At 43.6% G+C, this 15,952-nt stretch overlaps 1 protein-coding gene across 2 annotated transcripts in view; it reads left to right on the top strand.

The window, feature by feature from the left end:
• The window catches only part of LOC121269696 (G protein-activated inward rectifier potassium channel 4-like), a 35,971-nt gene extending 28,462 nt beyond the window's left edge, over nt 1-7,509 (top strand). For both annotated transcript variants that reach the window (XM_041174504.1, XM_041174503.1), the window contains one exon: nt 5,407-7,509. In XM_041174504.1, the coding sequence (XP_041030438.1) occupies nt 5,407-5,807 (401 nt within the window). In that variant the 3' untranslated portion in view covers nt 5,808-7,509. The remainder of the gene's footprint in view (nt 1-5,406) is intronic.
• Nucleotides 7,510-15,952: the final 8,443 nt, after the last annotated feature.

Consider the following 15,952-nt stretch of genomic DNA (forward strand, 5'->3'; position numbering starts at 1 on the left):
TCACTTAAGTTGGGCTTTAACAGATTCATATTCTCCATGAAGCTGGGCTAAATCCACGCTGAGGTTCTGGTAGATGAATATCTTGTTTCCACGAAAGTATAATTGACCCTTTTTCTAGACAAATGCATAATTTGCTCCTTCACTCTACAGCGATGCAGTTTTAGTGTTATCAACCTTGAGGTCTCGCCATCCTGTGAATGTGATTACAAAAAGCAATGGGCTTGATCCACTACCGGCGGTGAATCCAAACTCTTCTTGCCGAAAACCTCCAAAAGAAGTGCCTCAGTAAAGCTTGTAGGGTTTCCCTATTCCGAATCCTCGGGTACCGAGGGAATCCTTAAATCTTGTCTTCAGCTGCGATTCTGCAGGTCAACCGCTTACGTCAACAATTTAGTATTTTGGGCTTCCAGCTGAGTGCTGGATGGGTCTGAGCCGCAATTCTGTCGCTCGAGTCCATAACTGATTGTTCAACATCCCGCAGCCTTTGATTGAGGGAGGTGACAGAGACTTGTAGAGTAGAATCAGAGGAACGCAGTTCCAAACTGAGTCCAGCAAATTCAGCCAGTATAGTGCACCGTAAGCCAGTAAGTGTGCTGACAGAATTAAATTCACCGCGGGAAACCGCCACGTTGTTACCAACTATAATATTGGACACCGCAGTCGATAAAGCACCAGGTCCGTGTTCACTCTGACTGCATTGGCCAGTGGGTTTAGACATTTCGAATGTATGTCGAGCATCAGAGCAAATCCCAAAACATTGACAGTCAAAAAACTGAACCTTTCAACCCAACATCAGCAATTTCCACAGGGATAGACCACAGAAATCATGGAAGCTGTCTTCAGCCACCTCTTACTCCAGTCCCATCACATGACCCAACACTCCCTCTGCTGCTCTCTACCGCCCCCTCCAAGGTCAGGTATTTCAGCTGTGTATCTTTAGCAGTGGTTTGTAGTCAGCTCCTTCACAATGCCTTCATGGTTCTTCACTGTTGCTGGATCAAAATCTTGAAACACTCTCCCTGAAAGCACTGTGAGTGTGTCTCAGGCAAAATATGTTACTCCTGGGGAAAAGTAGCCAAGGTGGGAAACCTACAAGCAGCAGTAAATGTTGGAACAGACAGCCGAGTGAATCAGACCACATGGGGACATGTAAGGTAGAACGGAATTGATATTCGAGGGAATGTGTGAATATGGGGTTTTCATTACTAAACTGTACAGTGCCACGTTCCTGAACAAGAGCTCAGACACATTGTCAATCCCTAGATCATATCCAATCCATAATGTGATTAATATATTTAGGGTGTCAGTGTATCTGATGAAGTAGCAGGTTCAGGGGTCAAAAGCTTACTGATATGTCAGCAGCCGTCTCATATTCCTCAGAAAGAAGACAAATAAATGACCTCAGGCCTTAGTCTACAAATTGAAATATCGGGGTTATTACATGTGAGGGAACAATGTGGAAATTGAATACAGCTGGCACACTGGGTCCTTAATTAAAAAGGCTCACCAGAGATTTTTTCATCTGTTCATAAAATCTGGGCATTGCTGGCAAAGCCTACATTTATTGCCATCCTATTTGCCCTTGTAGGTGCTGGTGAGCTTTCTTCTGGAGCTACTGTTGTCCATGTGGTGTAGGTACTTCCTCAGTGCTGTTCCACAATTTTGACCCAGCGACAGTAAGGGAACGGCGATATATGTCCAAGTCAGGATGATGTGAGGCTTGGAGAGGAACTTGCAGATGGTGGTGTTTCCATGCATCTGCTGCCCTTGTCCTTCTAGGTGGTAGTGGTCAGGGGTTTGGAAGGTGCTGTTGAAGGAGCCTTGGTGAGTTGCTGCAGTGCATCTTGTAGATGGTACATACTGCTGCCACTGTGGAGGTGGTGGAGGGGGTTTCATCTTCAGTTGATTCTTTCAGGAAAAACCAATCATTTGTGTTTGTGGTTTATGATTTTTTGGAAATTAGTATATGCATACGTTCCAAGTGAGCTAAAATACTTATTTGATATCTTGTGTCTAAACCACGTCCATCAGGCCTTTGAAGTTGTGTTTTACATAAGGAACTACAGCAGAGAAACAAGTCAGCTGAAAAGCACGCGGCAGGAACATCTGCTGCAGTGGTTCTTATATAATGGGCTGCAGAACACTGGTCATCCATGAGGGTCCTCTGGATGGTCCCTGGGCTGGTCTAGAATGTAAATCACTGACATGCAAGGCCATAAAGAGAACAGGCTACACTCACATGGTATCACACAACCAGACCCGCTCCTGCGTGTGCAGCACCAGCTGACATAAGCCCAAGTAACGACAATGTAGTTTTAGGAGCAAGATTTACAAAATTGAGATGTACAAAATTGTGAGGGGCCTGGATAGAGTGGGTGGTAAGGGCTTTTTTTACCTTAGCAGAGAGGCCAGTGACTAGGGAGCATAGATTCAAAGCTAGTGGTAGAAAGATTAAAGGGGAAATGAGGATAACCTTTTCATCCAGAGGGTTGTAGGGATCTGGAACTCACTGCCTGAAAGGGTGGTAAAGGGAGAAACTCTCAACTAATACAAAAGGTGTCTGGAAATGCACCTTAAGTGCTGTAACCAGCAGGGGCATGGACCGAATGCTAGAAAGTGAGATTAGGCTGGGTGGCTCGTTTTTCAGTCAGCACAGACATGATGGACCGAGTGGCCTCTTTCTGTGTCAGAAACTTTCTATGATTTATGTTCCTGTTGATTTTATTTGATTCATATAGATGTTAAATAAATATTACTTTCACAGAAGAAGGTTATTGCAATGATTTTATTGCACACATTAGAATTTTTCAAATAAATGTGTTCTCTTTTAGTATTAATGTTTAAAATATGAAAATGTCCACACTTTTGTTTCTGGCATGAATTAATAATTTATTTCTATAATAAAAATTGTGCATACATTTATGGCAGTTAGTAGTCAAAAAGCAGCAAAATAATTATAGTCTCTTTTTTGTGATGGTTAGTGAAAGTGGGTGGGGTAGGGGTGGTTGGTGGTCCACAGAGTCTTTTGCCCCACCCCCTCCGTGGGTGTCCAGAGTGAGCTCAGCATCGAAACACAGCAACCTGGAGTCCTGCTCAATGGTTATCTTCTAAACTGCATATTCCTGTCAAAGTCCATTTACATTTTTTAGGCCTGCAGAAGTTTACTCCAACCTCTTCCCAATCAGAGGGGCCACCTACTGTGGCTACTGCTATGGTTGGCTTTCTGATCAGAGCTGGCCCACAATGAGATGAGGGTTGTGCTCATTCCTGCCTTGCATTATAGAACCATAAAGCATTGGAGGATGGCATTCAGTCCATCATGCTTATGTCTGCTTTAAGAAATAGTGATCTAAATAGTTCCAGCGTCCTTCTGTCTCCCCATAGCCCCACTTCTTTTTTTTTAAGTATTCTTATCTCTTTTGATTTTGCTTCCACCACCCTTTCAACAGTGAATTCCAGATCATAACATGAAAACAAATTCTCTTCATCTCCCCTCTGGCTCTTTTGCCAATTATATTAAATTTGTGTCCTCTGTTAGAAACAGGAGGAGGTCATTCAGCCCCTTGGACATGTTCCGCTATTGAATTAAATCATGGCTGGTCTGTATTTTAACCCTATCCACCCACTCTATTTCCATATCCTTTAATACCCTTAAATCTAACTATCTTAGTTTTTAAATTATCGATAGTCCCCCAGTCTCAACAGCTTTTTGGAGGAGAGAGTTCCAATTTCCTCCTATCCTTTGCGTGCAAAAGTGCTTCTTGCCATCACCCCTGAATGACCTAACTCCAATTTTCATGCTCTGTCACCCTTATCCTGGACTCTCACCGCCCCGCACCAAAGGAGATAGTTTCTCTCTGTCGCTCCGATTATTCCTTTCATCATTCTCAATACATCAGGGATAAGTTTCTGCCAGGTTCAAACACAATGACCAAACCAGGGAGGAAAAAAAAGAGAATTTTAAATGAGATGTGGAAAACCTTTCGAGCTCATGTTTCCACAATATTTTACACTGGCCCAGGATTTAGTTCACTCTGATCAGGACCTGCCAACAAAATCTCATGCCTTCAGGTAGAAATTGTGAAATACTGCCAATTGCGCTGGTTTGAGAAGGTCCTTAATTTGCACTCATATTTTTAAGCATAACAGGCATTGTTCAATTTGGTTACATCAAGAAAAGAAATGTGCTAAGAAACTGACTAGTGAACAATAATGAAACTATTAAATGGTTCATATAGTTAGTCATTTTCAGTGAATTTAAATCAGGTTACTCACAGATGGAGGACTGGACAATCTCATTTAAAAATCCTAGTTTTATGATTAATCAAATTTCAGCTATGTTAATAAAACTGCCAAAAAATGGTCTTTATATAGTTTTAAATGGAAAGCAATAAAAAGAATTGATTACTTTATGTTGCGATGCCTGATTGCGCTGGTTTAGGGAAGATTTTCCCTCTGTGATTATGCAAATTGAATTTGCATAAATAAGATTTGGAGTAGGGTAAAGAGGATGTCTGGAATCCCATTGGCTTTGATGATTCTGCATAGCTGTTAGTTAGACCCAGTCTCGGGCCGGATATTTTAGATTAAATGTTGTGATTGCATGAGCCAAGTAACGCCTGTCACCCAGGAGCACAGGTCAAAAAAAATCAAGCAGTCGGTGACATTTCACGACACTAACTTCAGTTAAAATGACACTGTGACAATAGAGAACTGCCCACCGTTCACTGATGTCAGTGATATCAAGGGGAGGATGTGCAGCAACTGTACACACAATGGCTGTTCCATGGCTGTCATTGGTCTGCAGTTGTACAGTGTTAAACTGAACAAGATGATCAGGACAAGCCTGTAAATTTTCAGATGCCTCACACTGGTAAGAAAGAATTGGGAATACCTTCAGGATGTCCCAAAGTGTTTTACAGCTAATTAAGTACTTCTCATGTGCAGTGACTGTTGTAGTGTAGGAAACATGGCAGCCAATTTACACACAGTCAACTCCCACCAACAGCAATGTGATAAAGACCAGCTAATGTGTTTTAGTTGATTGAGGGATGAATGTTGGACATGATACTGAGGAAAGCTCTCCAGCTATTCTTCAAATAGTATTAAGCAAGCTCTTTACCTGTGAGGGCAGACAGGGGTCTCAGTTTAACATCTCATTTGGAAGATGACACCTCAGACAGTACAGCACGCCCTCAGGGTCAGTTTTGATTTTGTGCTCAAGCCCTGGTGTGGGACTCAAATACAAAATCTTTTGACTCTAAGCTGAGATAGCTCAGTGGTAACAATTTCTGTGTAAGGAGTCTACGGGGCAATATAATCCACTCTCCTGTATTTCACAGACAGATGCCCCTTATGTTGTTGGAACATTTTGTATTCACCCTGTCCAATATACTCTCCCAACAGGAATGACCTGTCAGGCCAGAAGCTCATACTCAGACTCGGAGGTTCTTTGGGGACATCGATTCAACCCAGTGTTGACTCTGGAGAAAGATTTCTATGAAGTGGATTATAACAGTTTCCATGAAACCTACGAAACAAACACCCCAGACTGCAGCGCCAAGCAAGTGGCAGAGATGAAGGCAGCAGGCCGGATCCTGTCTGAGCTGTCGTACCCACACCTTCCCAGTGAGGAAGTTGAGGCAGAGGAAGAGGAAAATGCAGGCAAAGAAGGATATCTCAGCACAAACAGCCCCGCTGCCAAAATGAAGGAATTAAAGCCTTCCTCCACAACTGAAGACTCGGAATACTGTACAGGGTTTTCAGCCAGGTTTATACAGGGATTGGAAGAAGCACAGAAACTCTAGGCTCTAGTGAGCTGTGGGATTCCCCTAGACACTGGTGTACTGTTACTGGTTGACCAAACTAGTGATTTATACACACACACATATATATTTTTATATATATATATATATATATATATATATATACATATATATATATATAGACCCATCATGTACAGTGTGGATCAATCAGAATTAGGGAATGGGCTAGCATCATTTGTACATAAAGAATAAATGTCACCATTCACTGTTCCTGCCTATTTATTACTGGGCACCTATTGTGCATTCAGTATATCTTTTCTTTTGGCTGTTAGATGGTTAGTTCTAGAAGGAAAGTGCAGGGCTGGAGGTAGTGGGAGCTCCTCCTCACTCAGTTTCATTAGTAATATCCCTAACCATTGATGTCTGTGTCTGCTCTTTAAACTGATTCTATTTCAAGTCTGGTGGTGGTGCACTCTAGTTTTCATTGAATGGGAATATATTAGAAACATTTCTTTCTTGGGGAGGGTGGGTGAGCTGTGATCAAACATTTGGGCCACTACCTTTCCCCTGCCTTGGTTCTCCAATCCCATCAGCTGTCAATGTTCTGAATTGTTTTGGGGTACCGCTGACCTCTGCTCATGATATCAGACACACAACCAGCCCAACCCTATGTGGAACAGCACCCCTAGAACCTGAACTCGTACAAAATGCATACAGCGCATTTCAAAGTGAGGGAGTCGACAGGGAGCTCAGTGGGCATTTGATTCATCCACTGAATTACTTGCGTAGCCCTAGGTCCCCTTCACTTTTTGCCCAACTTGTTAACTTGTTTTCGGAGTTCCAAACTCAGATTGGTCTTTGATTCTTCTGTACAGCAAATGGTGGCTGGGTTTGACTTTTGGAAACTGGGACACTGTAACTCCAGCAGGAAAGGAATCACTACAGCAAGATTCCTGGGCTGATTTTCTGGAATACCCAGAATAATTGCGCCAACAAAGTAGATTTTGAAGTCAGAGGTTGGACCTGTTATCCCTTTGCTACAATCTCAGGGGTTGGTGGTTGAGTGACTCAGCCAGACTGACACCACAATCCTGGATATTCAGACAGTGAAGGTGGTGAGTTACAGGCTGGCATCTTCTTGTGATTACTGCCTGTTGTGAAATGCCAGGTGAAAGGCAGATGGTACTCATGCACCCCAGCAATTAATTTCTACTTCCTTCTCGTATCCTGTGGCCTTGACCTTATTGCTTGCATTCAGCACTTCAATCCTGTGATATTTTCTGCACTGTTCCTGTTGCTCCTGTTTCTCAGCCAGAGGAAATGAGAATATAGTTGAGAGGTGTCACTTCCAGCAGTCATTTCTCTGTCAAAGACCACAGTTAGGACAAATCTTTCTCTGTTCCAATCTCTCTTTCTACCTGTCCCTTTCTCTCCATCACTTTCTTTCTTTTGCTCTGTTTCTTTTCTCAGACTTTCACCTGCAGGGAAATTGAAAATACTGGTCAATGGTCCTCAGCCCTTGCGCCACCTCTAACACTCCACCACATTCTCTGCCTGTCCCTGCTCCATACTCCGCAAACACTTTCCTTCCAATTTCTAATTTAATCTGTCACTTTAACTTAGTTGCTCGTATTGTCAACTCCCAGGCAGGGCTCACCTCTGGCCTTTAACTATGAGGAGAGGTTGGAGAAACTCGGATTGTTCTCACTAGAGCGACGGAGATTGAGGGGCGACTTGATAGAAGTTTACAAAATTATGAGTGGCATGGACAGAGTAGATAGAAGCTTTTTCCCAGGGTGGAAGAGTCAATTACTAGGGGACATAGATTTAAGGTGAGAGGAGAAAACTTTAGAGGAGATGTGCGGGGCAAGTTTTTTACACAGAGGGTAGTGAGTGGAATTCGCTGCCAGAGGAGGTAGTGGAAGCAGATACGAAAGTGGTGTTTAAGAGGCAGCTTGACAAATACATGAATAGGATGGGAATAAAGGGATACGGACCCCGGAAGTGCAAAATATTTTAGTTTGACGGGCAATATGATCGGCGCAGGCTTGGAGGGCCGAAGGGCCTGTTCCTATGCTGTACTTTTCTTCGTTCTTTCTTAACGATTTGAGCATATAATCCATGCTGTCACCCAGTCCAATACTGAAAAAGTGCCGCACTGGTAGAGCTCCCAGCTTTCAAAGGAGGCATTTAACCGAGGCCTGTTCAAGTGGACGTGAAGGATCTCGTGACAACTTTTCAAAGAAGAACAGGGAAGTTTCCATGATGCCCTGGTCAACAATTTTCCTTAAGTCAGATCAGCAGGCTATTTATCTCATGTTTGAGGGGCTTACCGGTATGCTATAATTACTGTTAGAATAACTGTCCGCACCTCAAAATCAATTCATCTCAAATGCTTTGACACGTCATATAAATGTAAGTCTTTCTTCCTTAGTGTACTAAGTGTTTCCATTTCTCATTCCAGTCTGTCTCCTCATTCTCCTCCCATATTAGTCGAAGGAGCTCCCAACAGTATTCTCTAGCATTGGCCAGGAGCATCTATGGACCTTTCGTCCAGCCCTGAGGAAGTGCCTTGCTGTCACTGAGCCTGATTGGGAGTCCTCAGGATGAGGCAGAGAGGCAGCCACATCCAGAGGCCTGCTTCCCCCCTCTAGGGGACAAAGCATTGGAGCATTCCTGAGCATAGACATCAAGTCACTGTTTGGGACTGTCTATGGACAAAAGGTGAGTGGGTAGCAGTGGTGTTTAGCGGGGAGGAGTGGCAAGAAGGCACCAGGTTCTATTCAGATACCACCAGCCTGCTTCCAGTTGTCTTATTGGATTGTGGAACACATGGCAACTCACTACTTTAATTCAATTCAGAAGAGAGAGTGTGAGATGGGATTTTGTGTAAAGAATGACCTCAGGACATCCCAAAGTGCTTTATAGCCAACAAAATACTTTGAAGGTAAGGCCAATGGTAGACAACATCCTAAGGCCAATGGTAGAACAACATCCTACCTCCCCAGTGTGGAACAGCAGACACAGTGCAGACCTAAAGTCAAAGCAAGGATGTTCCTCCTCAGTACATCTCCATCTCTGCCTTGACTGCTGCATTTCCCAGATGAGCTATCAATTATGGGAATATATTGGAGAGACTGGGTGACAGTTGAATCTAACTGAGTAGAGTCATTTGTTAGAATGTCTCAGTGCTTCCTAACAATGGCATTGAGTTATCAGAACATTAAAAAAAACCTGTTGAGAATGTGAACTTTGTCTTTTGTTACAGTCAATTTGTGAGGAAACAGATGATTTTTGTAAAAATGCCCTACTTTTTATGGAAGTAATATATTTTCAAAATGCTTTGAGTAACGTCCTCGATCCTTAACCATTCCCGGGGCTGTCCTGCAGGAATTGGAGGAAGTGAACAATTATCAATGTGATGTCAGTGGATGACAGATAAGACCTCCTCTCTCACTACTCGCCAACTGCAGCACTCAATTGGGGGCAAGGTTTGGTGCAGTGCCTATCTGCTGAAAAATATAAACCCACCACTAAAGTGTAAAAGGTGTGTAAAGTGTAAATCATTCTACTTGGCACTTTCCCGAGTAACCACATCCTCCCAGTGATTCCAATATGTTCATAGATGAAACCAATCTAGAAAAAAACTGCTAAACACCTGAGAAAATCCAACTCTTCAGATAACGACCAAAAGCTGTTGTTCAGGGAAAGTGTCAAATGGTGACTGAAGACATTAAGTTCCGCTTCATAACACTGTATCCAGGATTTTCACCCACGTTCTAGGATCACATTGCACAATCCAGACCTTTTAATTCTGTGAAAAATGAAATAGGATGCCTATGGCATGAAAGTAAGTAGTTACACTGAGAGTTCAGTAGGACAGGAGCTGTAGCTTAAGCTATACTCATTTTTCATGGCACTGTATTGCAGAGAAAAACTGAAATACACAAAAATGCATGTTTCACAATGTTGAATCTGGTATTTTCTAGAAGGTCATGAGGCACTTTTTGGTGTATTTTGGTCTGTATAGTCAACCTTTGAACAAAAGTATAATTTATTCTGGAAGGGTTTCACATATTTTAATTATTAAAATAAAGTAGTTCTTGCAAGTTACAATTGACTGATGATTTTTGTTCTGTCAGAAGGTAAACCACAGTGTGGCATCATTCCATCAACACAGAGTAGAATGAGACCTTAATGGTTGAAAATCTTATCCCAAATTGCAGAGACGGGTTAATTGGCATAATCAGGAGATGGTGGCATAGTGGTAATGTCTCTGAGCTAGTAATCCAGGGGGCCCAGGCTGAGGCCCTGGAGACATGGGTTCAAACTACAGCAGCTACAGTGAAATTTAAAGTTAATTAATAAATCTGCAATATAAAAAAGCTTGCCTCAGTAATGGTGACCGTGAAACTGTCATCGACTGTTGTAAAAACCCCATCTGGTTCACTGATGGCCTTTCGGGGAGGAAATCTGCCATCCTTACCTGGTCTGGCCTACATGTGACTCCAGACCCACAGCAATGTGAGTGACTCTTAACTGTCTGAAATGTTCTAGCAAGCCTCTCGTTTCAAGTGTAAATATTGTCAGCAATGCCCACATCGCAGGAAAGAATAAAACAAAACAAAAGAGTGGCATTGGAACTCGTACCGGGGTATCGGCACTGCCTGCCATTCCACTTCACAAACGATACCCAGGGTTCAGTCCAATGAATGGAGGCTAAAAAAAGATTTTTTAAAACTTCAGCTCCAAAGAGAGCCTGAAGTTAAGAGATTGAAAGGAATGGATTGTCTCCAACTAAATACTCATACCTTCTGCAGCTCCCAGTTGGCCAGCTGAGAACTCAAGGATCAGAATACGAGCCAACTCCCACTCTACTTCATCTAAACCTCAACAGGATTTCCATCTTTACTCCATCGTACTTATTTAAGTTCTATTTAAATACACTATGGGCAGAATTTTGCCCTCGGCGTGCAGTTGGGGCGGGCAGGAAGCTGGCCGCCGCCTGCAATTGGCAGCACGCTGCAATTTCACGCTGGGCGGGCCAGCTAAGGCCCTGCCCAGAGTGACATGTGAGTGGCAGCACTGAGTGCTGTTTGTGCAGGCAAGGGGGCGCGGTGTGGGGAGGGGGAGCTGGTCTAGCGCAAACTTCAGACATGCGCCTGAGAGGGACATGTTTTTAATTAAAAATTAAAGCTTTTATTTCATTTGCATTTGATTTTGGAAACCTCACCCTGCCCGTGCATGAGGTTTCCAAAAAAATGGAAGGGCCGCTTGGCCTTTAGGTTGAACGGACAGTGAAAAATTCAGCACAATTGATAACTTAATGGCCTTAATAGGCCTTTCCATCGTCGGCGTGCACCTGCTGACCGAACTATGGTGCGAGTGGGCTTTGACATTGGCACGCTCAGCCGATGTCATCGCGTGTCATTTCACACTCGGTTGGGTTAGGGGTGTGCCCACCCGCCAAGCTAAAAAATCCTGCCCCATGTTATACTGACCTCAACCATTCTCTGTGATAGTGAATTCCACATTCTCGCCATTCTCTGGGTGAAGACATTCCCGCCGAATTTTCTATCGAATTTACTGGAGAATACCTTATATTTATGGCCCCTAGTTTTGGACACTGGCACTAGTGGGAATATCTTTCCTACATCTACCTGATCAAACACTTCTGTAATCTTGAAGACCTCCATCAGGTCTCCCCTCAGTCATTTTTTCCCTCAGTCTTTTCTCTAGAGAAAAACAAAACCCCAGTCTATTCAGGTTGTGAGGGCAGTCTGAGAACACTCCCTTGAGGTGGAAGAGTGTCAGTGGAAGATTCACCCATCTCACCCTGCACTGAAAACTGCATTAAATATGGGGTGGAGCTAAATGGAGAAGTGGCAGGAGTGGACAGATCAAAGTTGCTGGAGCAATAGATATTTTAATTTTATTTGAAACCCCTTTTTGTTCAAGGCTCGATCATTTTCTCTCGAATTAAGAGTAGGTCAGAAATGGGAGGGTTCAGGCAATGGAGAATTTGGAATGAATGTGCATAAATACATGGAGTACAGTAAGTATGGTTGGTGAGCCACAGGCACAATTTGCCATATGGGACTGTGAGATAGTGACGATGCGGAAATCTGGCTCAAACGAGGGGAGGGCTGGGCATTTAATACTCTGGCTACAAACTATTTAGGAAAGATAGGGGAAGGATTAAAAAAGAGGAGCAGGGTGGCAGTATTGATTGAAAATGTTGTCGTAACAATAGAAAGGAAGTAATTGAGGATTCAAAAACAGAATCAATATTGTTAAAAAAAGGAACATTTGAGGAGCTATTACACTGCTGGGTATATAGTTTAGGCCACAAAATAGTGAATCATATAAAATTATAGAAACTGACAGTGTTATGATCCCAGCTGATGTTACTACTGGATAAGTCAGTACAGTGTGGAGTTCATCTTGATCCTAATTTTTATTTTTTGTTTAGAAACGTGGAGGGAGGTTACTGAACAGAGTCACAGGAGTTAGCTGATGAACATTTAACAAAAGAACAAAACATTTATTAAAAATGAACTATACTACTATACTCCTTCACCCACAACTATACCTTTACAGATTCATAAGGATAACACAAGTTACAAAAGCTATCTTATACTCTAATGTTCATAGTAAGTACACAGTCAATAGGTGACCTGTGGTCTGACACACCAACCTCTGAAACTAAGTGACAGATGCCACCCCAAAGAGATGCTATGGATCTCTCATCAACTCCTCCCCCCCCCCCACTCAGAGGCTTGTCACATCACGAGCCAACTGGTCTCACTGAACTCCGTCTTTCGCATAAGGGTTTCCAATCTCCACTCTCAAAGAACACGCTTTGGACTCTTCTCCCAAACAACACTTCCACTCAGGCATCTTCCGCAAGGGTCCACCTCCAGGGTTTCAAACTCTCCTTCCAAGCGCCACATGCAATCAGGCTTTGCCTTCCACACACTCTCACTGACTCAGCCATGCCAACAGAACACCACTGCTTCACATGCCCATAGTAAAGAGTTACAGACCTTCGGCTGTCTCTTTGGATCTTCTGGCTTTTCACAAGCCTATTTTGCTTTAGGTCTGTGTCCTGCAGCTTCTTCCCTTTAGGCTTGGAGCCTTTCTCTGCTCCTCACTCTTAACTTCACTTAACAGGACCTTTTTTCAGATTCTTGTTCTTTCCCTTTGGCTAGTCTTCTTGGGACTTTCTCTAATTCACCTTCCTGGTTTTGGGGACCTCCTCCTTTAGTTTTTGGAAGCTGTTTCCTGCAGTTCTCTCCCCTGTGTCCTGCTTCTCCTGGCAGCTGACTTCCAACTTTAGTTATCTGTCCCTCTCCTCTGCTGCTTCTGCTGGCAACACCTTTCAACCTTTGAGTTCCATTTACTCTGAGGCTGTGCCCTCAGGTCCTAGTCTCTCCTACTAATGGAAACATCTTCCCCCTGTCCACTCTATCCAGACCTTTCAGTATCCTGTAAGTTTCAATCAGATCCCCCCTCATCCTTCTAAACTCCAGCGAGTATAGACCCAGAGTCCTCAAACGTTCCTCATATGTTAAGCCTTTCATTCCTGAGATCGTTCTCGTGAACCTCCTCTGGACCCTCTCCAGGGCCAGCACATCCTTCCTGAGATACGGGGCCCAAAATTGCTCACAATATTCTAAATGTGGTCTGACCAGAGCCTTATAAAGCCTCAGCAGCACATCCCTACTTTTATATTCTAGTCCTCTCAAAATAAATGCCAACATTGCACTTGCCTTCCTAACTACTGACTCAACCTGCAAGTTAACCTTAAGAGAATCCTGGACTAGGACTCCCAAGTCTCTTTGTACTCTAGACTTCTGAATTCTCTCCCCATTTAGAAAATAGTCTATGCCTCTATTCTTCCTACCAAAGTGCATGACCTCACACTTCCCCACATTGTATTCCATCTGCCACTTCTTTACCCATTCTCCTAACCTGTCCAAATCCTTCTGTAGCCTCCCCGCCTCCTCAATTATATCTGTCCCTCCACCTATCTTTGTATCATCTGCAAACTTAGCCAGGATGCCCTCAGTTCCTTCATCTAGATCATTAATGTATAAAGTGAAAAGTTGTGGTTCCAACACTGACCCCTGCAGAACTCCACTAGTCACCGGCTGCCATCCTGAGAAGGACCCCCTTATCCCCACTCTCTGCCTCCTGCCAGACAGCCAATCTTCTATCCATGCTAGTACCTTGCCTCTAACACCATGGGCTCTTATCTTACTGAGCAGCCTCCTATGCAGCACCTTGTCAAAGGCCTTCTGGAAGTCCAAGTAGATAACATCCATTGGCTCTCCTTTGTCTAATCTGCTCGTTACCTCCTCAAAGAATTCTAACAGATTTGTCAGGCATGACCTCCCCTTGATGAAACCATGCTGACTTTGCCCGATTTTACTATGCACTTCCAAGTATTCTGAAATCTCATCCTTAATAATGGATTCGAAAATCTTACCCAACGACCGAGGTCAGGCTAATTGGCCTATAATTTCCTGTCTTTTGCCTCACTCCCTTCTTAAACAGGGGGGTTACATTAGCGATTTTCCAGTCCTCTGGGACCCTCCATGACTCCATTGAAAGATCACCACTAACGCCTCCACTATCTCTTCAGCTACCTCCTTCAGAACTCTGGGATGTAATCCATCTGGTCCAGGTGATTTATCCACCTTCAGACCTTTCAGTTTTTTTAGCACCTTCTCCTTGGTAATGGCCACCATACTCACCTCTGCCCCCGACTCTCTTGAACTTTGGGGATGTCACTCGTGTCTTCCACTGTGAAGACTGACACAAAGTACCTATTCAGTTCCTCCGCCATTTCTTTGTTCCCCATTACTACTTCTCCAGCGTCATTTTCCAGTGGCCCAATGTCCACTTTTGCCTCTCTCTTACCCTTTATATATCTAAAAAAACTTTTGCAATTTTTTTAATATTACTGGCTGGTTTACCCTCATATTTAATCTTCTCCCTCCTTATTTCTTTTTTTTGTTGTCCTCTGTTGGTCTTTGTAGGCTTCCCAATCCCCTGGTTTCTCACTGCTCTTCGCCGCATTGTATGCTTTCTCTTTAGCTTTTATGCTGTCCCTGACTTCCCTTGTCAGCCATGGTTGCCTGGTCCTCCCTTTAGTATGTTTCTTCTTCCTAGGGATGAATTTTTGCTGTGTCTTCCAAACTACTCCCAGAAACTCCTGCCATTGCTGTTCCACTGTCTTTCCTGCTAGACTCATCTCCCAGTCAATTCTGGCCAGCTCCTCCCTCATGCCTCTGTAGTTGCCTTTATTCAACTGTAATACCGTTACACCTGATTCCAGCTTTTTCCTCTCAAATGGCAGGGCAAATTCTATCATATTATGGTCACTTCCTACTAAGGGTTCCTTCACCTTAAGCTCCCTTATCAAATCTGCCTCATTTCACATCACTAAATCTAGAATTGCCTGTTCCCTAGTGGGCTCCACCACAAGCTGCTCCAAAAAGCCATCTCGTAGACATTCCACAAATAATGTCAGAGGAACTGTGTTGGAAATTGGCATAATCGGAACAGATGTGATGGAGGCGAAGGAACTGAGAGAATGGGATGGAGTCCTTACAGGAAGCGGGGTGTGAGGAGCTGTAGTCGAGGTAGCTGTGGGAGTCGGTAGGCTTGTAATCAATATTGCTGGACAGTCTATCACCAGAAATTGAGACAGAGAAGTTAAGGAAAGGAAGTGTCAGTGATGGACCATGTGGAAATGATGGGTGGAAATTAGAAGCAAAATTAATATTTTTTTTCAGGTCCAGACAAGAGCATGAAGCAGCACCAAAGCAGTCATCGATGTACTGAAGAAAGAGTTGTGGGAGGGGGCCTGAGTAGAACTGGAAAAAGGATGTTCCACATACCCCATAAAGAGACGGGCATAACTGGGGCCCATGTTGGTACCCATAGCCACACCTTTTATCTGGAGGAAATGAGAGGTGTTTAAGGAGAAATTGTTCAGTGTGAGAACAAGTTCAGCCAGACAGAAAGTGGTGGTGGATGGGGATTGTTCAAGCCTTTGTTCGAGGAAGAAGCAGAGAGCCCTCAGACCATCCTGCTGGGGGATGGATGTGTAGAGGGATTGGACGTCCATGGTGAAGAGGAGGTGGTTAAAGCCAGGGAATGGGAAATTGTTGAAATGA

The sequence above is a fragment of the Carcharodon carcharias genome, chromosome 25, assembly GCF_017639515.1.
Source record: "Carcharodon carcharias isolate sCarCar2 chromosome 25, sCarCar2.pri, whole genome shotgun sequence".
In the NCBI taxonomy this organism is placed as follows: domain Eukaryota; kingdom Metazoa; phylum Chordata; class Chondrichthyes; order Lamniformes; family Lamnidae; genus Carcharodon; species Carcharodon carcharias.